General features: G+C 42.1%; 1 protein-coding gene across 17 annotated transcripts in view; it reads left to right on the top strand.

Moving 5' to 3' along the window:
• DTNA (dystrobrevin alpha) overlaps positions 1-24,955 on the top strand; it is a 424,974-nt gene that overhangs the window by 382,206 nt on the left and 17,813 nt on the right. For 8 of the 17 annotated variants that reach the window (XM_047794094.1, XM_047794098.1, XM_047794099.1 and 5 more), the window contains 5 exons: positions 1,043-1,130; positions 3,307-3,404; positions 8,875-8,988; positions 15,213-15,309; positions 17,146-17,166. In XM_047794094.1, coding sequence (XP_047650050.1) covers positions 1,043-1,130; positions 3,307-3,404; positions 8,875-8,988; positions 15,213-15,309; positions 17,146-17,166 — 418 coding nt within the window. Of the gene's footprint in view, positions 1-1,042; positions 1,131-3,306; positions 3,405-8,874; positions 8,989-15,212; positions 15,310-16,514; positions 17,124-17,145; positions 18,324-24,955 lie in introns of those variants that run through there. The other 9 variants (XM_047794100.1, XM_047794096.1, XM_047794102.1 and 6 more) reach the window with 3 other exon arrangements.

Below are 24,955 nucleotides of genomic sequence, written 5' to 3' on the forward strand. Positions count from 1 at the left end.
ATAAATAAATAACCTTAAAAAAAAAGAAGTCCAGGAGTTCCCATAGTGGCTTGACGGTTAATAAACCCAACTAGTATCCATGAGGATGTGAGTTCGATCCCTGGCCTTGATCAGTGGGTTTAAGGATCCGGCCTTGCCATGAGCTATGGTGTAGGTCGCAGACAACGGCTTGGATCCAGGGTTGCTGTGGCTCTGGCATAGGCCAGTGGCTACAGCTCTGATTGGACCCCTAGCCTAGGAACCTCTATATGCCATGGGTGTGGCCCTAAAAAAAAAAAAAAAAAAGACAAAAAAGAAGTAAGTCCATAAGTCCAGCCCATACTAAAGGAAGAAGATTATGCACAGGAGTGTGAAGCCAGGAGGTAGGGATCACTGGAGACTGATCATATTTGGTTTCTTCTTCCTTCTTGCTTCCATATTTTCTAGCATGTCGATTTCGGGTGTGTGTTACCTGTGTGGCAAGGAAATAAAATTCTTAAAGGCAATACAATCTAATTAAAGAGAAAGGATTCTTTCATCAGAAATGTAGATCTGGGGAGTTCCCCTTGTGGCACAGCAGAAACTAAACCTCTAGTGTCCATGAGGATACAGTTTCCATCCCTGGCTTCGCTCAGTGGGTTGGGGATCTGGCGTTGCTGTGAGCTGTGGTGAAGGTTGCAGAAGCGACTTGGATCCTGCACTGCTGTGGCTGTGGTATAGGCTGGCAGCTGTAGCTCCAGTTTGACCCCTAGCCCAGGAACTTCCATATGCCACGGGTGTGGCCCTAAAAAGCAGAAAAAAAGCAATGTAAATCAGAAAAGTCATTCCTCTATGGAGATTTCTTAGCAAAACAGGATTTATTAATGACCTTCCTGGCCCCTATTACATCATGTCAGGAATCCAAGCCTGATAATCATTAACCTAATGGGATTGCATATAGCTTTCAAATTTTTTGCACTGAAAAATTGAAATAGCAATCCTCCACCCCCAGCCCCATGCGAATGTGAATATGTCCGTCTTTCTCAGTTGCCTAACTGGCTCCTTCTTGCTCTCTTCTCAATAGTATGCTGGAGAGCTCCAGCCGGCTTGATGAAGAGCATCGGCTGATCGCCAGATATGCAGCAAGGCTGGCAGCAGAGTCCACTTCGTCTGTAAGTAGTCTGAGTGGGAGGATGTCATGTTCACTGGTATTCTAATGGCCGGTGCCACAACAGCAGAGCTGACTAGTTGCTACTGTACAGTCTGCAAGACCTAAAAACAATTTGGCCTTCTGCTGCTTCCGTTTTTCACCTGTCAGCTATCCTTCTAGTCTAGCAAGCATCAGAGCTTGAGCTATTCTGTTACAACATTGCTGAACCAGCCTAACACCTGATTTCTCCGGATAATTCCTAATCAATTTAATACAGAGTACAAGCCATAATTCCAATCCACAATTGACTGAGATAAATTTCTACTGCTATCAATACATAAAATATAGACAAGAAAGAGAAAATTATGTCATAAAATCAAAAGGAAACCCTGCTTATATCATAAGCTGCCATATTCCAGATTTAGCTATGGAAGACCACTCAGGATATAAAATATAGGACCTCAACATTCTTCATTAGCAATACAAATAATTTCTATGTTAAAAGAAATGCTGATTAAAAAAAATAGAGAATCGTTATAGAAGCCAGTTAATTTTTTTGAAATTAAAAATCAGGCTGAGTTTCTCTAGGTCTTTGGGCTTAGGTAATGAGTGCTATTTTTTATTTTTTATTTTTTATGGCTGCACCTGCAGCATATGGAAGATCCCAGGCCAGGGACTGAATCCGAGCCACAAATGGATCCTTTGACCCACTGCACCAGACTGGGGCTCAAACCTGCACCTCCTCAGGGACCCAAGCCACTGCAGTCAGTTTTTTAACCCGCTGTGCCACAGCAGGAACTCCATTGAGTCCTGTTTTTGAAAACTTGGCATTCTTTGGTAGAAAGATTAGCTGTGATTTTTTAAAATTTGTTTTTAAAACAATAAAAATTGACATTGAGGACTTTCTACAACACACTAGAGAGCAAAGAAAACAAGGCACAGGGAAGTCTACATAATCTGATCCTGTTTTTATAAAACAATGTCAAATAAGTCCTTGACTAAATACACATACACATGTATATACACATATATAAATATGTCATATGAGACATGAACATGTATATCTTACATAATCATACAAGATATGTAATCATATATAGTCACATATATCATTCTTATTTAATCATATTCTTATATATGCGATTATATCAGAATGGATAAAATTATGACTGCATATACTTAAGTTGTTAAAGCTGGTTTCAATCCATAAATGTGAAATTACATATGTACAGCATTCCTATTGCAGCTCAGCAGATTAAGAAGCTGAGGCTGTTTCTCTAAGGATGCAGGTTCAGTCTCTGGCCTCACTCAGTGGGTTAAGGGTCACAGATGTCACTCAGATCTGCTGTTGCTGTGGCTGTCACGTAGACTTGCAGCTGCAGCTCTGATTCAACTCCTAGCCCAGGAATTTCCCTTTGCCACAGGGAATCCATAAAAAGAAAAAAAAAATCACATATATGAATTAAAAAATGAACTAAAAGAGGGAGTTCCCATAGTGGCTCAGTGGTAAAGAACCCGACTAGCAACCATGAGGACTCGGGTTCGATCCCTGGCCTTGCTTAGTGGTGGGTTGGGGATTCAGCATTACCATGAGCTGTAGTGTAGGTCACAGACACAGCTTGGATCCTGCGTTGCTGTGGCTGTGGTGTAGGCTGGCAGCTACAGCTCTGATCTGGCCCCTAGTCTGGGAACCTCCATATGCCACAGTGCAGCCCTAAAAGGCAAAAAAAAAAAGGAGAAGCTAAAATTATGTTGACCAAAAGAAAAAGAACTATGACTTTAAAAGTATACAGTTTTTAATTGTATATTATACTGGTTGAACAGTAATTCTGGAGAGTTACCCCAGCAATGAAACATTTTTTAACCCCACCTTTATTGAAAGTGTAGTTGCAGTGGGAACAGCATGACAAGAATGAACTAGCTCTCCAAAGACTTCAAGTCAGAAAATCTAAAAAACAATGTTTCCCATGTTTTGTATATTTGCCTGCCAAAGAATTCTGTTCTGTTTTCTACAACTTAGATGTATTCCAGATGCATTCACACAAAAAATTGGTGAGGAATGGCCATTTAATCTTATGGATTTGCTTTTTTTCCATAGAAGCAGTTACTTCTTTCTTGTGCATATCACACAGTTCCTGTCTTTTCAAACGCAGGTTCCCATTCCCGATACTAAATAGTGTCAACCACCTATTTTACAGCAGCCAGCTCAGCAGAGAAGTGCTCCTGACATCTCCTTCACCATTGATGCAAATAAGCAGCAAAGGCAGCTGATTGCAGAACTAGAAAACAAGAACAGGTAAGGCTTGTTCAACATACTGGCTTTTTTGATCAAAGTATGCTTTCATTAGTAACCTATAGTCATGCTTCTAAATGTTCAGGTCTTTTCAACCTGTAGGCATATAAACATAAGGGAAGACATCTTAGAGTCAATGATGCTGACTTCTGAGAAGGTAAACTTTAAATTTTAGATCTTTAGAAACTTCATGAGGGGGAAAACATGTCTCTGAGATCTCAGTGCAGTTACTGTTGCCTCTCTAGCTGTCTCATTTCCCTTTTCCTGACATCCTTTTTTTTTTTTTTTTTTGCCTTTTAGGGCCACACCCACAGCATGTGGAAGTTCCCAGGCTAGGGGTCTAATCAGAGCTAGAACTGATGGCCTTCACCACAGCCATAGCAATTCGAGATCCAAGGGATCTACACCACAGCTCACAGCAACGCCAGATCCTTAACCCACTGAGTGAGGCCAGGGATCCAACCCAAAACTTCATGGTTCCCACAGAGGGAACTCCAGACATACTTATTTTTGTTAAAAAATGTTTAAGGCAGAAGAGCCCTCCTGGGCGCTAGGAGGAAAACATCTCAGTCAACCAGAGACAAGTCTTGCCAGGGAGGCTGTGAGGATCCCAGCCAGGCTAAAGAGCCATTTGGAGTGACACCACCATCACCCAGTTATTCGAGCCAAACTGTTCCACATCCAGTCCATCATCAGTAGGTTTCTCTTTATTCATCAGAGATGGATTCACAGTCCTCCTCCAGGGCAGTTCCCCCAAACCATGCACTTCAGCTCCACCATTACCACTCAATCCAACCTGTCTTTTACAAAAACATAAATTGGACTTCCTGTTGTAGCTCAGTGGGTTAAGAATCCGGCATAGTATCCTTGAGGATGCAGGTTTGATCCCTGCCCTGGCCTCAGTGGGTTAAGGAACCAGTGGTGCCGTAAGCTGCAGCATAAGCTGCAGATGCAGCTCGGATCCAGCTGTGGCATAGGTGGGCAGCTCCAACATGATCCCTAGCCTGGGCACTTCCATATGCTGCAGGTGTAGCCGGAAAAAGAAAAAAAGAAAAATATATATATATATAAACATAAATCATATGATGTCATTTCCTGTTCAAAACCCTCTGCTGATTTTCCCTCACAGTTTGAATACAACCCACCCCTCTTACCATGGGCTGCAAGTCCTACCCGACCCAATTCCTGCCTCTCTCTCCAGCCAAAGCCCACTTGCTCTTTACACTCCTGCTTCTTTCTTTGTTTGCAGCCTTTAAAGTACTGGCTGTTCTTGCAGCTTAGAAATCTCTCCCTCAGGTTCTCGGCATAGATACTTCCTTCTCATCACTCAGGTTTCAACTCAAATGTCACCTCCTAAAAGACCACCTATCTCATCTTTCCCACTACCTCAGACCCCAGGGACCACTCTCTATTACACCTCTGGGTGTGCTATGATTTGTCTCTATCTGAACGAAATTGCATTTCAAGTGTTTGTTTCCTTTTTATTATCCGTCTTCTTTGACTGATGTGGAAGTTCTTTCAGAACAGAGGCCATGACAAATGGCCCCTGGGTTCCAGAACCATGCCTAGTACATTGTAGAAGCTCAGAAAATATATATTGAGTGAGAAAGTAATAAAGAGCTGAGCCAGAACTCGAACTCAGTGCTGAGTAAACCCCACACAGAAACAACTTACATGTCTTATATTTCTTGAAACAGCATCAGAATGTCATAACACTTAATCTCATTTTTAAACACTTATGTCACTTGTGAGATCAACCGGTAAAGGAGGAGGTTGTGATCATTGTTTCATGCTTATAGAGTACAACCTGAGAATTTGGGGATAAATGGTCCAAGAATTCTTTAAAGCTCAATAGGAACAAAATTGAATGTGCAGACTTTGTTGGCACATTCTTTATTTTTAGAAGAAAAAAAACAAAAGACCAAAGCAAAAACTCATAAGCCCACAAATATCTTGGTTGCAGTGTTAACCAACTCTTCCATGTCTCTAAAGCATTTTTTTTGTCTTTTTTTTTTTTTTTTTTTGCCATTTCTTGGGCTGCTCCCGCGGCATATGGGCGTTTCCAGGCTAGGGGTCTAATTGGAGCTGCAGCCACCGGCCTACACCAGAGCCACAGCAACACAGGATCCAAACCGCGTCTGCAACCTACACCACAGCTCAGGGCAATGCTGGATCCTTAACCCACTGAGCAAGGCCAGGGATCGAACCCGCAACCTCATGGTTCTTAGTCGAATTCGTTAACCACTGCGCCGTGACGGGAACTCCTCTAAAGCATTTTGTCTTACCTTCCAAACCTCTGCTTCCACTCAGCATGGGGATAGCACACTTGAGAGGAAATTGAGACTTCCTTTAAAGAAACACCTGGGGATATCTGCCTCCATGTGGGATTCTAGAATCAGAAAGAAGCCCCATAAATTGGCACAACATTGTAAATCAACTCTAATAAAAAAAAAAAATTAAGAAGAGGAAGCCCCATGAATGTTCTGGCTGTGCCATGCTACCACTCTAATTGCTTGTTTCTAGGGCATTTTTGGATTGCTCTCTCTAAAGTCATGTTGTTAGAACCAGAGGGAGAATAAAGGAATGGGAGGGAGGAGAAGTGGCAGGAAGAGAGCATCATCCTGTCCCTGAGTTCTTTCCCCACCCCATGCCTGAAAGGGCATCCAGCCCATCCTGAATTCATCTCTCTCAGCCAATGGCCTCGTGCCCTCCAGTGACCCAGAACCATGTCCCAAAGCTTATCCAGGTTACATTCCTGCACCATGGAAATCCACCCAGCCATCCCATGGTCTCCAAAGTGACAAGTAACCCAGAAATCAGACCTCTGGCCTTCAGAGGGGTGATAGAGTTCCTCACTAGGTCATTCATGCACATTTGAACAATGACCCTTAGAAGATAATGCTTCCTTACAGCATCCTTGGAAGAGCCAATTGGAGTTAGTATTAGGAGTAGCGGGAGCCTTCAAATTACATTGTATACGTGACAGCCTAGGCTAGACCTGTCAGACCACGTATCAGAGATTGAGTCCCTATATATGGGCTTTGGAGCAAATCAGCCTGAGTTCAAATGACCGCTACCACCACTTGTTATTGAACTTGGGCAAGACTTTTCACTGGTTTGTGCTTCGATTCCCTCATTCATGAAACAGATAATGGTAGTAACCATATACAATAGAATGGGTCACGAGGATTAAATAAGACGGCACAGTTCCTAGGTGTAGAGCACTCAGTGCTCTTTACATATCTTACCATTATTATTTTTTTTCTTATTAGAGCTGCTCTCCTAGTTCCCTTCCTTGAATTCAGTGGCTCTGTCATGGTTCTGTCTTTGGAACTAACAAGAAGAACCAGCAGGAGTCACAGAACATCAGGACATTAGCCCTGAAGATCTTGGAAGTCTCAGTTCACTGATTTTCAGGCTGAACTCCCTGGGTCCCCAGAGGCTTTGTTGGGGAGCATGAAGAGGAAGAAAGAAGAGCTAGCAGCACAAAGGGACCCCCTTTCTTTAACCAGAGAAGTTCCTTCTTCACTTGTTTGATGTATTGTGTTTCCATGGGAGATTTCTCTTAAAGAAAATTTCTGGAGTTCCCGTCATGGCGCAGTGGTTAACGAATCCGACTAAGAACCATGAGGTTGCGGGTTCGGTCCCTGGCCTTGCTCAGTGGGTTAAGGGTCCGGCGTTGCCGTGAGCTGTGGTGTAGGTTGCAGACGCAGCTCAGATCCTGCGTTGCTGTGGCTCTGGCATAGGCTGGCAGCTACAGCTCCGATTCAACCCCTAGCCTGGGAACCTCCATATGCCATGGGAGCAGCCCAAGAAATGGCAAAAAGCCAAAAAAAAAAAAAAAAAAAGAAAATTTCCCAGGTATTCCTGTCATGGCGCAGCAGAAACGAATCTGACTAGGAACCATGAGGTTGCGGGTTCGATCCCTGGCCTCACTCAGTGGGTTAAGGATCCAGTGTGGCCGTGAGCTGTAGTTAGACCCCTAGCCCTGGGAATCTCCATATGCCACAGGTGCAGCCCTAAAAAGACGAAAAAAAAAGAAAAAGAAAAAGAAAAGAAAAATTTCTACTACAGAACACCAAGGGAGACCAAAAAAGTTGAAAACCACTGAATTATGGTTCAAGCTTCTCACCATACCCATGAGAGGTGTAGGGACTCACTGGTAATTAGCCTCTTGATTCAGGTGTATCTTTGAAGAAGGAGGTTGTAAATCAGCCTTTCAGATGGAAAGCCACCCATCCCCCTTGCTCACCAAGTTCACCTTCCATTCTTGATGGTTTGTTCTGCCTTACTGGCTCTTCTGCATTTTGCTGGATGGGAGCCTGACCCCACCCCCACCCCCACCCCGGCCCCCAGGAATCCATGACTTTTAACCTTGCTTAATGGCTTCTAACTCACTTGGGGATAATTTGCCTTGTAGCTGTCCCCTATCCTTTATAGCCAGCCTAATGTTCACCCCAACGCAGGGCAGCCCAGGCCCCAACATCAATAACGACCGACGTGTCTCGCCCCTGACAGAGGTCACATCAATAGCACTCTTATGTCACAGACTCAATTACAGTGAGTCCTCTTAAAAGCACTTTCCTTCCAAGGCTCCCTTCATTGAGATCCATTGTTGAGACTGAAAATGGTAAGAAAAAGAGAAAGAATTTTGCTTATCTGAGGGCTCCTCAGATGAATTCAGTGAGAGGGGTTTCATCCTCAGTGAGAGAATGGGGTTATTTAGTTTCATAAAATGGGCATCACTTATCCCTATTTTCCTTCCAAGCACCTCTTATTTGGTAGCTGCAGGTACTTTTATGGGGTCAGACTACGATCTTAAGATGAAGATTCATTTTCGTCTCTTAAGCAGTGCACTTTTCAAAGCAGAACACATTACCCCAGCATTTATATTACTGACTAGAAAGATGTTCAGGTCCTGGCGAGGAGCCTCGGCTTTAAGGCGCCAGTGACGTACTGTAGTGTCTTCCTGGTTTGGATGTACTGGAGAGGAAGATGGTCTTCCCACATTCACAGCACTCAGCTGGCTACAGCCTACACCTCGTAAAGACAGTCAGTTAGGAGTTCCCGTCGTGGCGCAGTGGTTAACGAATCCGACTAAGAACCATGAGGTTGCGGGTTTGATCCCTGCCCTTGCTCAGTGGGTTAACGATCCGGCGTTGCCGTGAGCTGTGGTGTAGGTTGCAGACTCGGCTCGGATCCTGCATTGCTGTGGCTCTGGTGTAGGCTGGGGGCTACAGCTCCGATTGGACCCCTAGCCTGGGAATCTCCATATGCCGCGGGAGCGGCCCAAGATATAGCAAAAAGAAAAAAAAAAAGACAGTCAGTTAATGAGGCTCAGTTCTGCTCCCAAATAAGGGAAAGAAGATGCTTTCTTTCTTTGCTCTGGTGGCCCTGATCGGCTCAGATGTTAGATCTGGGTATCCTGGAAGTTAACTGACCTGGGTTTCTTACCTTCTTCCTCTCTCCCAAGAGAAATCTTACAGGAGATCCAGAGGCTGCGGCTAGAGCACGAACAGGCTTCTCAGCCCACCCCAGAGAAGGCGCAGCAAAACCCCACCCTGCTGGCAGAGCTCCGGCTCCTCAGGTAAGGGAAGGAGTCTAAGGTGTCTCGGGAAATACAGGGGTTTGCGATCTACAATAAAGTCTAATAGTGTCCCCCAGGAAACACTCTCTACCCATTATAATCGCTGCCATTTGTTTGCTTTTTTAAAATAGCACACACCAGAGTTCCCATTGTGGCTCAGCAGGTTAAGAACCTGACTTAGCATTCATGAGGATGCAGGTTAGATCCCTGGCTTCACTCAGTGGATTAAGCATCCATTGTTACTGTGGCTGTGGCATAGGCCAGCAGCCGAAGTTCCAGTTCAGCCCCTAACCTGGGAATACCCATATGCCGCAGGTGTGGCCCTAAAAAAGAAAAATAATAATAAGTAAATAAAATAAAATATTGCACACCTAATTGGGGAGGTCTGGGAGTGTGGAAAGAGGCTCTTTATTTATTGTTTTTCTTCGACACAGAGAAAAGGAAACAGTGTTCTTTAGGTCCCGAACAAATGTTTCACTGCAAAAAAAAAATTTTTATACTGCATTCTTTTTTTAAAAGAACATATTATATGTTATAGGTGTATGTGATAGCAATTCATAATTTTTAAAGGTTGTACTTCATTTATAGCTTTTATAAAATATCAGCTGTATTCCCTGTGTTGTACAATATATCCTTGTAGCTTATTTTATACATAATGGTTTGTACCTCTCAATCCCCTACCCCTATGTTGCTCCTCCTGCTTCCCTCTCCCCAGTGGTAACCACTAGTTTGTTCTATCTGTCTCACTGGAAAAAATTAGCACTCCACTCTTGTTTAGCTACTTGCATTATCAACGATACCTTTATGATAAAAGTGGTCAACAAGGACTTCCCATGATGGCGAAGTGGAAACAAATCTGACTAGTATCCATGAGGATGCAGGTTCGATCCCTAGCCTCACTCAGTGGGTCGGGGATCTGGCATTGCCATGAGCTGTGGTGTAGGTCGCAGAGGCGGCTTGGATACAAGTTGCTGTGGCTGTGGCATAGGCCTGCAGCTGTAGCTCTGATTCAACCCCTGGTCTGGGAACTTCCATTTGCTGCATATTCGGACCTAAAAGCAAAAAAAAAAAAAAAAGTCAGCGAAACAAACACATAACTAAATAATCATCATGGTTTTTTATTTGAAAATTTACCTGTCACCTATGTATTTTCTCTAAATCTTGGTCCCTAATTGCTTTATGTACAGATCTTCATACTTTCGCTCCTTTTTATTCTACAAATGAATTTAAAGGCCTGATGTTTTCTAGTCTGTCATCATGGAATTCTTGAGTTGGGGGGGGTGGCCTATAGGGAGTTGAGGACATGGATGAAGTCTTTGGTGCCTCCAATTTGCCCACAAGCAAAAGGAGAGTCACACCCTGGGCTCCACATCAGACTTACCATGCCTTGAATATGGCACTTACCCAAACCGATCTGTGTGGAAAACAACACAGACATAAACTCAAGATACTCCCTTGTGGAAATGTCATAGTTCACAAAGCACTTGTAGTTAGCAAGTAGAACATTCCCATTCCTTCCATCTTTCTATTTGGAAAGTACATTCCAGGTGCAGCTAACTTTGAAGCATCCTTTTTGTAAGAACTACAGATGCCTCTTCTGAGAAATCCTCATCAGGATTGGAGTGCCACTTACTTCCTCCATACAAAGAGACTAAATTAAGCAGGTTCTGTGTGGGTAGGGTTTTGTTTGTTTATTTGTGTGGAGGGGGTTGTTTGTTTTGTTTTGTTTTAGCCAAATCCCTACTGATTGTAGTCATGGATGTTCTGGGGGGCTCCACTCCAGCCCTGCTCTTTGGACATGTTAACATGTGAGCCCTCGGGATACCTGGCCAGGCTGCAGGCCCTGCCTCTGAGCTGGGATCCAGTCTTCCCAGGCTCATGCACCTGGCTGCAGGGACTGACCCACCAAAGGCTTGAGCTAGGGAAAGGCGATGGACAGAACCTGCAACTTGTGGCGGCTGCTTGATGTGAAGAGATCACGTCATACTTTGGAAGACCACGATAAATTTCATGGAAGAAACAGAAATTCCTCCTTTTCAACGTAGGTTCATCTACCTTCAGAGAGATGTTGTGGAAATCCTTCCACATTCTATTACACTATCACCCCAAAGGGATGAAAACAGAAAGAAGGGAACAGTGATGTTTTACATCCTGCTGCTCCTCAAGGGCACATAAAAGGAGATCACAGCTTGAAAGCATCTTTTGCCAAATAGAATTATGTAGGCCCTCCAGACTCATGAGTTAAGAAAGTGAAGTCTAAGGTACACAGAAATATAACTGAATAAACCAACTTGGAATTAGAGTCATCATTCATCTACACCTCAGAACACCCTGTCTCTCTGCCTGGCTTGCTCCCTGTACCTCTTCCCCTGGTTGTCCCATTCTCTGATGGAAGAGTGATGAGTGGGAATTTTTATAAGCAGTTTCACTGGTTCCCCCAAGTCAGTATTTGCTTTCCAAGGATTTGGTTCCATTTGGATGACACAGTCTGGGAAGGCATCGTGATGTGCCTGGTCCACTGATGATGAGTTTTCCCATGGGTATTTCTTCCCTACTTGACGTTGCTCTCTTGGAACAGACTGATAATTCTTACCATCCTCTGCCCTGACATGTGGGCCTTCCCAAGACCCCAGCCAAACTACACCAAGGAGTCTGGCTGTGCAAAGAATTTCTCTGCTTTTGGCCCTCACAGTCAGCAGGCAGCCTCCACATAAAGCTTGAGGCCTGAGGCCTGAGACCTGAGACACCTAAATCCCAGCTAAGTTGCTTGCCTGCCTCCATACTCTACACATTTCTTCTGCCTGGAAGAAGAAGGACCCTCCCTTGAAGGCTATTTCTCTAGGTGTTTATGGACCACTCATACTGTGCTAAGCGCTTTCACAGTTTGGGGATTTCATAGAAACCCTGACATCCCAGGTTAAGAAACCCTGCTCAAGGTGTGTTATCCTTTAGTCATTCTATCTTTTCATCATTTCAGATTTCCAGAGAGCTCCAAAACAATAGCACCTTGAACAGTTACTTTGACCTTAGTTCTCATTGAGGGGTGACCATGTGATGCTGCCACAGGAACTCCTTATCATGGCTTTGATAGAGGTCTGCTCCATCCTTTCCAGGCCTCTTCTGAAGAAGCCAACAGGAGAAATTTCAGCTGGGGGAGGGGAGAAAGATCAGAGTTTGGCTTTTCATGCATGCAGTTTATTTTTATCTTAAGAGCACCACCATGGCCTTCCTAAATGATCATATTTCCACTTTTGCTTTAGCCACAAGAAAGCTGACAGCCAGGTTCAAAACCCAGATCTGTCAACTGAATAGGATTCGAGGATAAGCAATTCTGTTGGCTAATCTGACACTTCCTAGGCACTAAGGTCTGCATCACTGTTCCTGTAGCAAGCCTGGGAGATGGACACTACTATTAGAGTCACTTTATAAAGAAACTAAGATTCACTCAAGTGCCTGTGCAATGAGTAGCATAGGTAGACTCCACTTCCTTTTCTTGGGTTTTAATTATCTCCTGCCTGCACTGTTGTAAGCACTTAATTGATTCCCAGCCTCTGGTCTACCTATCCGATTTACCTTTCTTCATTTTATTTTTCGTTTAGTTCAATTCCACAAATATTTCTAAAATGCAGTGTGCAAAGTTCCTGTTGTGGCACAGAGGAACCGAATCCAACTAGTATCCATGAGGATGTGGATTCCATCCCTGGGCCTCGCTCAGTAGGTTAAGGATCCAGTGCTGCCATGAGCTGTGGTGTAGATCACAGACGTGGCCTGGATCCCCAGTTGCTGTGGCTGTGGTATCGGCCGGCGGCTACGGCTCTGATTCCACCCCTAGCCTGGGAACCTCCATTTAAAAAAAAAAAAAAAGTATTGCTTTAAAGATGAATATACTTAGCTCTATGAAAATAAAATATGACTTAGTCCTTTTTTTCCTCAACTTTCCTCGGAACATTAAAGATTTGTTATCAAACCCACATTTACTAACATTGGTGTAAATACTTAGAGAAGACATTATTAAATGGATGTTTTTTAATTGAATTCAATCAAATTCACGAAAGAGTAAATGTCATGTTTTGAAAGAATGCTGCCAGGAAATAAATGTATAAATAAGGTTTTTTTCAATGTTGATTAATTATGGATTAATAACAGCTAACTCTTTCTGATAGTTTTTGGATGCCTCCCTTAAGATTTCTTACCTACAATATTAGAAGTTTGTGTCAACCTTCTCTCAACGTGCACCTGGGATCAAAAAGCCAAAAATTACAGAGCAGTATCTAGAGAAGAACTGGTAATAAATCAGAAACATCACCTTTCTGCCAGCTCTACTGAGGATATACTTGGAACACCATGTACAGACAGGGTCAAAGAAAAAAGAACTAATGGATTTGTCATTGAAGAATGTTTTCGAATTGGGCAAGACTTTCAAAATCAGAATGCTGCAGACCACAAAGACAAAGATTAAAATATGACACCATTAAAGTCTGTTAAAGTATGATGTCCCTTGTCCTCGGGATTTGAAAAAGAGGCAGTGGTAAAGGAAATGAAAGGAAGGCTTGCTCTGGGAACAAGCTTTAAATGGCAATAAAAGCCAAAAATATAAACATATTCAAAAAGAATGAAGTTATGTTTATGCAGTTTAAGTTTATGATTCATCATAGAGAAAGCCTATGTGAAAGCAAATTAAAAATGTTTCAGTTATTTCCATAATCTGGCCTCCCACAAAATCTCTTTTAATTGAATGAGTCATTGACCTAACTCAAAGTGACGTTTTTGTGTTGTCAATTTTTCATTTCAGACTTCCTGCTATAGCTACACTTAGTATTGTGTCTGAGCCATTGTGACCAGTCGTATCCATTCATATATTAACACATATGTGGTTAAAGCATCCACATATTTCTAAAAATATAAGTTTCACTATTTCAAAATCAGACAGAAGCCTTTGAGGAAAGGAGGAAAATTGTATATATTAATTTTTCACTAATGGTCCTGAAATAATAGATTTTAAATTGATTTAAAAATGTATACCTCAAAAATATAGTGATCAATATTCTTCTCCATACTGTTTAATTTCTTTCCCATCCTTTAAAGATATTTTGGTACCTCTTAGTATTACAACAATGATAGAATACTATCCTTCTTGCTGACAGTTTGAGAAGTTCTACAAAACAAAACAAAATTAAACAAACGCAAACCTTATATATTATTTTCAGTTAGAATAATTGTGTATGAACTCCTTTATTCTGACTTCACTCCATGATGCCAAACCCAAACCAGAAAATTTAGATTGAGTTTAAAAACTATGTACCATAAATATTTCACCTCTGAAAGGTACCACATTGCAAACTAAGAATTGAAGACATGAAAAATGTGTTTTCTAAATCTGATTTCCAGACACTAAGGTAATCAGTGTTTTCTGTGAGGTTTACAAAAGTGTTCTTGGGTTTGGAGGATCTGTGGGATTGGCCTTTCTCAGTAATAGTTTGGTTTCTGTTTATTATCTCAAGGGGACCCCATGGCACAGCACAGGGGTCATGACATAATAAGCATTCAGAAAAAAATTTCAGGAATTCCCGTCGTAGCACAGAGGAAGCAAATCCAACTAGGAACCACGAGGTTGTGGGTTTGATCCCTGGCCTCGCTCAGTGGGTTAAGGATCCAGTGTTGCCATGAGCTATGGTGTAGGTCACAGACATGGCTCGGATCCCACGTTGCTATGACTGTGCTATAGGCTGGCAGCAACAGCTCTAATTCGAGTCCTAGCGTGGGAACCTCCATATGCTATGGGTGTGGCCCTAAAAAGCAAAAAAAAAAAAAAAAATTCTACAGAAAAAAACTTCTTTAAGTGGTTAATTTGGGGTAGATGGGGGAGAAATATCAAATAAGGTTTTAATTCTGTTAGTACAACTTTCAACAAATAAACACATCCAAGCTATAATTGTTTATTCAGGAGTTCCCCGGTGGCCCAGTGGTTACAGATCTGATGTTGTCACTGCTGTGACTGGTTACTGCTGTGGCATGGGTTCAATCCTGGCCCTGGAACTTCTGCATGCTGCAGACTTGGCCAAAAAAAAAAAAATCGTTTGACAACATTCCCTTGCCTGGTAACTTTATCAAAGACCCAGAAATGCCCTTTCTCTTCTGGTCCATGAGTGGTGCCATGAGATTGGGAAATGTGATTAGCTCAGTGAGTTGAATGCTGTTTCTGATGACAACTGCTTCTTTCTTAGACAGCGCAAGGATGAGCTGGAACAGAGAATGTCTGCTCTCCAGGAGAGCCGGAGAGAGCTAATGGTCCAGTTAGAAGGTCTCATGAAGCTACTAAAGGTAAGATGCTTCAAATAAATACTTCCTATTCTTCCAACTATGGCATTTCTTTTTAAAAAAATTGCACATAATATGCAATGGTTTTTCCAACTGCTATATGTGATTTCCTCCAAAATGTGGTTTCAAACTCAATTATAAACTCTTTTCCTAGACACATCAAATGATAGCAGTCAATTACAGGGCTCACTCTTATCCATTTCCTGGAACCAAATTACTGAGGACCTTCATGAGACAACTTATTTCCATTTGGCTCATTTCCAGTTCCTTATGTCCTTGAAAGTAATAAAACTAGATTTATTTAGAAATATTTTACAGTTCATGGCCTTCAGCAATTCTGACTAAATTGAATAGAAGCTAATGTCTAATTCAGAAAATGAAGATATAGCCATTAAGTAATTTGGGTGATTATTGTTTTATTAAGGGGAGCAACTTGGTTGATTTCAGGAAATTTTATCAAATCTCTGTGGCTTTGGCAGCAAATCACATAACTTTTATGGGTTTCAAACACAAACTATAAATGGAAATATCTCCTTACTTTTCTGCAGGTAAAGCATTTAATAAGATGATCTATAGAAATCCTCTGCAGAGTATTATAATAATAATTCTCATTCAGAAGTGGCATTCTTCCTTTCATAAATCCTTCTGCCCTTCTTCAGTATACACTAAATTCCATTTCAAGTCAAAAGTAGACTAATTATAGCCACATACTCATAGTTGCTCCAGTAGAGGTTTCAGTGCTCTGTGGTGATCCTGCCTGGTATAAACAAGCATGAACCAGTATGGACTGCACCTTTGACAATGCCAAAGACAGGAACCAAAACTTCTGATAGAATAACAAAGGCAGAGTCTCTGGGATAGCTCCTTTGTGAGACAAGATGTCCTGCCTTTCAATCCGTGGACACCCCACGCCCCTCACACCCCATTGTTTATTGTTTCTGTATTGTCCTTTCTTTTTTTCTCCCTTTCTTTTCTTTTCTTTCTTTCTTTCTTTCTTTCTTCTCTCCTTCCTTTCCTTTCCTTCCTTTCTTTTCCTTTCTTTCCCTTCCTGTGTTTTCTTTCTCTCTCCCTTCCTTCCTTTTATTTACTTATTTTTTAATTTAAGAAATTAAATATTTGATAAATATTTGTTGAAGCCTACTATGTCCCCAGGCACTGATATAACACTTTTTTTTCTTTTCTTTTCTTTATTCTTTTTCATTCCTTAGAAGACTTTTCCTGCCATCAGTGTCGAGAATGCTTTATCTTTGCTAAACAAAATTCACTTTTCATTGTATCAGACATGTAAAGTGTAAGATTCAGTTTTTGTTGTACTATCCATGCTAAGACAGGACTAGGTAATGCGTACCCTCTTGCTGTTTCTGCCCTATGATCTGATTTGATGATCCAGAAAAGCTCTTTCTGTTTTCCTTTCTAAATGTGCCAAATGAAGAGGGCCCCTCCCAACTTTCCCTCCACTGAATGAGGAAACCAAACAGCCCCTTGCTTCTACTGCCATAGCTTCTGTCACTGTAGCAATGAGATAGGAGTCTGTTTACCACCAGCTAGCTTGGCATTAATTAGGCATTAGCCTAATTGAGCGCTGTCCACTGTATCAGGATGTACCAATAGCAGGAGGGAGAGACAAATCATGTTGAAAGGTGGTTGGATGCATGGAGGAAAGAGATGGGTCTGTTATCTCAAATATCTGAATAGACTAAAGTTGCCAAGGTAGAAGAGGCTTGACCTGCCATCAAAGCCACATTGAAATTTTGCCCCACCTTCCTTCCTTCACGCTGTGTACATGTTCTTATTGGAACCCTGGGTAATCTAACTATTATTGATTCAATCTTTCTGTAGGAAGAAGAATTGAAGCAGGGAGTAAGTTATGTCCCCTACTGCAGGTCTTAACTAACAGTGGAGGGGCCTGCCATCCTGCTGTTTTTCTCATTGCTTTTGCCTCTAATGTATGTTCATGCTTCAGTTTGGAAAGAGGAAAAAAAATTATACTAATTTGCTTCCTTTTCAATGTAGTGCTTGACTTGAGACATGAAAGTTAGCATTTTTTATAACTATTACTACTGTTGACATCAAAAGAAGAGCTATTATGTCTTTCAGAAGAGGGAACACATTTGAATTTGTTGGAAACTTTTCAGATCTCCAGGGGGTCTATGTTTCAAATCAGTCTCATGATTTTCTGGGTTGCTGATCAGACCCTTTTCTTAACAGAAAGACATTTCCCACAGTCACTAAAGTTACACTAAGTAGAACCCATAGCCCTCAGAAGCTAATCTTGACATCCTCTCATGCTGTGACTATTTGGTTCAGTTTCCATTTTACTGAAAAGGTGTGGAACTTCTTTTTGTAAAAATCAGCCAGTTACATCTCCTTTCATTGCATAATTATTAAGCCCTGCTCCCCACTGCTCACATTATGTGCTCAGTCTAACAAGAGAAAAACTGTACTCTGTAACCATTCACATCCCAAATCAGAATCCCTACCGTTGGTTGACAGTCATCTCCAACCAATAGGCAACCTTCAGCCTTTCTCTTATCACCAAGCACTTTTCTGCTCTGGGAGTTCACAAGGTGTTTCATACATCTTGCCTGGAAATAGGAACCTTGTGACTCTGTAGCCTGAAACTGAAGCCCCTCTGACCATGTGGCCATGTGCAGAAGCCAGCAGAGGGAGCCGAGAACTCAAAACATAACAATAATAAAACAAAAGCAAAATAAAAAGCAGCTTTCCTTTCAATGCATGTACCAAGCTGTGTATGACAATATATCCCACTTGCTGGCGTTAGCAAAAAGTTTTACATTCTTTCCATGGATCAATTAGAACCACAGCCCGTCCAATTTCAACGTACCTTTTCATTCTTCTGTATTCTCTTTCCTATTATTCATTGTGTGTGTTTGTGTTTAACAAAGAATGTTTGCAAATGCTGGACACATTTTTACCCTTCATTCTCACAGTCTGTAAAAAAGGAAAGTGTACAATGAATCTGTAATGTCAGACAATAAAGACAATGTATTACATTATTTGTATTTTGTGAACAAAATTACTTGAATGAGAGACAGCCCCCCTGGGTAAAGGACACACTTTTGCTGCCTGTATAATTGCCTATAAATGCATTCATGGGATATTGCTATTGTATGTTCGACATACTTAGATCATGGTAAAGAAAAATGCCATCTCGTGGTGCTTCTCTGCAAGCAGCCTCTTTTCTTTCCTGTCTCTTACTTGGCAAGTGCATAGAAAAAAGAAATACAGCTCAAATATAACCTTCCTCCTCCTAGTGGACAGAGAGGACAACCATTCTATAGTGAGTCAGCCTTGCTTTTAGCCATTTTCCCCAAGGGACCCTTACTCTACCATTTCCAAGGCAACACATTCCTGAAAGGCTCGGTGGACCAGGAAGTTCATAAGCAGTTGGATGCTTAGAGCCAAACCATGGCAGCGCCCATAAGAGCATCACTGCCTCCTTTCCCTCCACCTCCCCCCAACTGAACCCTAAACAGTTGCCGCATCTTTGAAAGCCAGCCAACAGTGGGTACAGTTGCATAGGTACTTAAGGGCCATTATTAGTAACACCCAGATGTCAGCACTGCTTTGTCTGGGTGGGGAGAGAGTTTGTGGGTCTTATTTGCTTACATATTCAAGTTTCTTTTCAAAAAGCTCCCAAGGCAGCTTACAACAAAAGACATAAACAATGACTTCATAAAATAGAAACAGAAAAATAAGAAAATGCACATATGCTAATCATAAGGGACAAGGGTGTTACTCTGAGCTTTGTAGCAATGAGGCAAAAAAAAGTAAAACGTAATTGATGGTTTTATCAGAACAGAAATGCCCATTCTCAAGGGAGCAAAATTTCTGTTGGCATAAAATATAAAAAGAAAGTTTTCACTTGGAGCTTTAGAGAAGGAATAGTGAATAATAAAAAGGGACAACACAGCAGTAGATTTCTTGTGGCTGATTCTTAGACCTTCAGTTAAAATTAAAGACAGAACCCCCTATGTCCCGATCCCATAGAGGCAGTTCTACAAGGAAATAAACAAATGCCATCCAAATTTATAGATTTCTCATGATATAACATGATCTAAGGAGAGAATTTAGAGGTTTAAGTCTGGCATCTCCTTCTAAATTCTGTTTTTATTTATGAGCCTTTCCCCTTTGGGGACATTCTCTTTGTAAAATCAGATTTAAGACACCACACGCAACAAATTGTGCTTGATTTAATAACCTCTACTTGCTTTATTATAAGTCTGTGTGGTTCAATGTATTTTATTATATTGGTATACATAATTCCTACTTATACTGTTTCTTGTTAGAGGTAATGCATGAATTTATTCCCCTTGAGGAAAGAACATGAATTTAAAAAAACTAGTGCCTGTAATATAATATGATGATTATGGTATCATAAGCAATAAATTTTGTTTACAAACTTGAATTAAAATTATCCTACCCTCTTTCTTCTTTGTGTATTTTAAAGATTTATTGAAGGAACTATAAAAAGAACACTCATAAAAAGTTTAATAATGAAGGCGGCTGGGATATAATAGCAGTGACAATATGTTCCAGAGTTTCTGGTCTGCTTCCAGTGCCAAGTATTATGACCTGGTCTAAAACCAAGTATCCTGACTTTGAGTTCAGAAAACAAGATCTCAGTGATCATTTTCTTGGATTACTAGAGTTGGAACCTGACTTACAATGGGCCCAGCTCTTCACTCACAGCGCTGAGACCTTGAGCAATTCACTTAACTTTATAGCAGTTTCTTTCAAGCACACTGATAATACATGGCTCACAGAGTTGTTGTAGAGATTTTAAAAGGTAATGGATATGAAAGCACTTTGTGAAATGCTATGGGCATGTCAGATATAAGTATAATTGCATGTATACATGTATACACATACGCACAAGAATATATAACCTGTTCTAATCTGACCCACATTTTACATGTAGGTGCGTGTGCTCACACTTGCACACGTGCATTTGCGAGCACACACACACACACACACTCTCATTCGCTTCTCTTTCTCACATTAACTATCAGTGTCTCAATCAAGGGAAGAAAGTCAGGCTTTCGAGTTCCGTCTTCTGCTCCCCTTCTCTTCTCTATTTACAAGTGGATGGCCCGATTAATTCAGGAAACCATCATCACTTGAGTTCCTACTTCCTCGAAACATAATATGAAATGTACACAGGCCAGAAATGATGGATTTTACCATCTTAGGTTCACTGTCCATTATTCCGTTGGCCATCCTCTCTGGCGGATAGTCTGTGGAGCAATGGAGTGATCAAGAATGGGGGAGAGGTAATTCGCATCATAAATAATCAACTGCAATATTAGGACTAACATCTAGTATTCAAAAGCATACCCTCCCCGTCTCCCTTCCTTTCTCTCTCACTCTCTTGCTCTTTCTCTCTCCTGTCTTTTTCTCACACTTCTTTCAAATTAGAAATTGATTAATTCTAGAAAAGTAAAAATTGCCTCTCTATTTTTTTTAAAGCCTTAAAAAAATAAACCCTCTAGTTCAGGATAAAGACTAAGCCCCTCTTATGACACTGGAGGCCCCCAAACCCAGTTCCACCCTTGCCCAGCCTCATTCTGCTCCACTCCCCATGGCAAACCAGGTGTACCCACCATACTGCCCTCCCCAGAGTATCTCCAGTGCCCCTCACACTCCTAGTACCTTGCCTGTCATACTTCAAACCCCTGGAATGCTCAGTCTCTTCCCCCCATACTTCTTTTCTGCCTGGAAATCTCCGCTCTAAGATCCAAGTCAAATGGTGCCTCCTGTCTGACCAGCCAGAATTAGCCACCTCATCTGTACCCCACCACAAGCCCTGTGATGACAGTAAATATGTGTTGGAAGAATGGAGGAAAAGAGGGTTAAATGTAACTAACACTGCTTTCTGTACCTTTCCAGGCCGTTATGTAAAACCAGCCTGACTGTGCAGCCTTCTTAGCCAGACTTGAGAAGCTGGCTTTTCCTTCATAATCCCAATTACTCCTTCTCATAGTCACCTGCTGTGCCATTTCTCCAGGCAGAGCTGGTTCCATGGTTAGATATTTGGCCTTCTCCTTACAGCATCCTTCCTTTCTGGTGCTGAATGGGAACCCAAGTAATTCCTGGGGGGAAAAACATCAGAAAATTTATGGACCTTGTCAGACTTTTTAAAAATTGATACAACAGCAGGTTGAGTGGACTCAGAATGGAGGGTAAAAATAAATTTTTCATTTATTCTCTAGGAAGAGAGCTATTTTAAATTTGCCAAGTATGATGTATGTTTTCCTTTTTCCATAAATCAACTCTCTTCTCAGGAATTTGAGATCTATATATTGATCGGCACGGACCATTGTCCCTTAAGTCTTTGCTCCATTAATCATCAAGTAATTTCCAGGAAAGGATGCTCACAGAGATGATTCACTCTAACTCTTCTGGAGTTCTTAGTCGACAACCATGCTTCAGGAACAGAGCAGAGGCCACCGTTACCTGTGAAAATGATATCTTCACTGCTCTACCCCAATGCCAAGAGGCAACTGCCCTTCTCTAGTGGTCCTACAAGAACAGCAAAAAGCCCAGAGGCAGTGTTCCCAGCAGTAAGTCTGCTATGCATCAAACTGGCCAGTGTCCTGACAAAGAGAGATGGGGCCCTGATGGCCCAGAGAGCCAGGGTTCTACCCCCACCCCCCCGAGTCTGGGCAAAGACCAACCATGATGGGGGAATGACGAGTTGTGGGAAAGATGCAGCTGAATTCTTACTTCAGTTTGGAATCTTCCACCTAAATTCTTCACATAATCAGCCTGCTTGAAATTACACCAATTAGAGATCCATTTAGGATATGGTGGCTATTAGTCATGCACTCATTTGTGTAATTTAGGTAGTGGTTTTTCTCTTAACACATGACCACAGTTCATTATTTTTCTCTGAACACAAGACCACTAGTGGGAGATTTGAAGACAGGAAGCAAGCAGGAAGGAGTAGGAAAAGTGGACCTTGGAGACTTTTTGAAGGTCTTAAACAGGAAGAGGTGAAGCCAGTGTCGTATCCAAAAGGGAGGGGAGCGGCCCACACAAGCACCCTGTGGTACTCAAGCTACTCCCCATGACCCGGCAGAAAGCCCTAGACCAATGCTCCAATACCACTCCCCAGTGGGTTTGAATCCTACGCCTTCTCTGTCTTCAGATCGCTAAACCTTTCTTTGTTAGTGAAGCGTGTGATGGTTGACCCAGTGCCCACAATCCTGAGAACCTGTGGTGCCATGGGAAAGCCCTGGCCTTGTAGCCTATAAGCTTGGGAACCATTTTATCTCTGTCATTCACTAGCTCAGGGACTAGTAACTAGCTACACACTAGCTTGAGTAACCTAATTATCACCTCTGAGCCTCAGCTTGCTAACCTGAAAAGTGGGAATAATAATAATAATATCTCATAGGGTTGTTGAAAAGATTAAGTGAGGTAGATGGGATTGACGTGCCTTCTAGACTGCAAATTGCTGTTCAAGTCTAAACTCCTGGAGTTCCCGTCGTGGCTCAGTGGAAACGAATCTGACTAGTATCCATGAGAATATGAGTTTGATCCCTGACCTCTCAGTAGGTTAAGGATCTGGCATGCCCTGAGCTGTGGTGTACGTCACAGATGTGGCTTGGATCTGGCATTGCTGTGGTTGTGGTGTACGACAGTGGCTACAGCTCCAATTCAACCGCTAGCCTGGGAACCTCCATATTCCATGGGTATGGCCCTAAAAAGACACAACACACACACACACACACACAAATATAGCTCCTATCATACCTAGCACTGATTAGTGGGAGGTAAAACAGAGCAGTGTATGTGTTTTAGACACTGTAAATGACATCCTAAATGGAGTTTTATTATTATGGTGAACCTCCTATCACAGAAGAGGATCTGGCTTTCGGAGGTGAGAACATAACCCACACTGTGTAGCCAAGAGCTACACAGCTTCTTCTTCCAATCCCTCTGTCCACCTTCCTGTCTCCAGTCCCTCCTCCCAGCTGCACCTGGTTCCTTGGTAAAGGGACCAGATGAGGAGCCCTGCTGAGGACCCTGCCTTGAAAAGGATGCACAGGAGGGGTTGCCAGTGAGAGGCACCTGACCTCAGGGTATCTGCCCAACACCTGTCTCCTTTGAGGGACCCTCCAGTAGCCATAGCCCAACCAGGTCCCCACAACCCAAAGCAGGCCGAGCATCCGGGCTCAAGCTGCAGCCCAGGCTCTCTAGCTCCATCTCCTGGGCAATTCTTTTCATCTCTCTGAGCATTGTGGTCCATAACCACACCTTTAGTGCAATGGGACCTCCTACAACAAATGAGGGTGCATGAAAACCCTTGTATGTGGCAAAGCAGGACGCAAACGTGAAGTGACTTATTATTGGCGTGGGAAGCAAGGAAATGCCCAGGTAGCTGAGAAGCAGAGGTTTCACAGTAATGACACTGAGCTGCCAGAGTTCGCTGGGGGAAACCAGACCCATCCTGGAGCAGGCTGGGGCGAGTGGGCTACAAAGCATCGCAAGCGGGCACACTTCTCTTCCTTAGGCCGGACAGGCCTTCCAAGGTACTGTTGTGAGTGAAAGAGTGGAATCCTCAGCCCCTCGAGCATCACATGAGTTATTTTCTCTTTTGCTTCATTTTTAATTCTGGGTTTTTCTCCATTCATAGATTTGACTTTTATGTGTGATGCTGAGCCCTGGAAAGCTAACAGCATGGCATTTTGCAGGATTGATGTGTATTTTAACTGCAAGCAGCTGAACCCACAGCAAGGATCTAAATCCAATATTTCAGAGCACTGCTCTGATGGTGCATGCCTGGGGTTTGAGGGGGGTGATGGTGAATCTCTGGGCCTTGCTGTGGAAGAGTCCTCCCTCCCCCTGGCCAGACCTGACCAACTGGAATAGAATTTCTGTGCTGTTGTGTATGTGCTGCTTACCTTCTGTTATTCATACTGACTTGACTTCCTTTGTAAACTAATTATGAAAAGAGAGAAAATATTGCCCAGAGACCTCACCATAGAGACAAGGCTGTGAGATTCAAGGTGTGGCAGTCTCAGAACAATTTCATGCTGAAGGACTGGAGTGCAAAGATAAATGGCTTTTAAGTTGTTTCCTCCTATTTCAAATCCCACTGTTCTTACTGCTAGAAAGCTGCCTTTGCATAGGTGAAGAGAAGGACATTTCCTACCTGAAACATTACCCCAAAATTAGAAACAACGATTTCTTTTTTTTCCTCTTCCCCATTTGAATCCCTGCATCACAGAGCAATTTGACAAAGTTGGAATTTACTGTAAAATAGGGACTAAATGATTTATGCCTCATTTGATTTTTAATTTGAGATGTAATATATGCAATATAGCATGACATGATTTGAACTATAAATTATCCTCTACAGATGATGCCAGGAGAGACAGTTGAAAATTTAGGAAGTACATAAACCACACCCACCCCAAATAGTCTCTGAGTTTACATTTTAAACTTTCTCCTATTTTTTTTTCTATATAGAACTTCCTTTAAAGAGAAAATAAACACACCTTGTAATTATCGCTAACTGTAGTTTCATTACCTAGGCAAACTCTCATATATTATAGAACAATGAGTGTTGTACTAATATTCATAGCTTTCTATTTGTAACCAAAACTTCAGGTTCTGTACT

The sequence above is a fragment of the Phacochoerus africanus genome, chromosome 8 (genome assembly GCF_016906955.1).
Source record: "Phacochoerus africanus isolate WHEZ1 chromosome 8, ROS_Pafr_v1, whole genome shotgun sequence".
In the NCBI taxonomy this organism is placed as follows: Eukaryota; Metazoa; Chordata; class Mammalia; order Artiodactyla; family Suidae; genus Phacochoerus; species Phacochoerus africanus.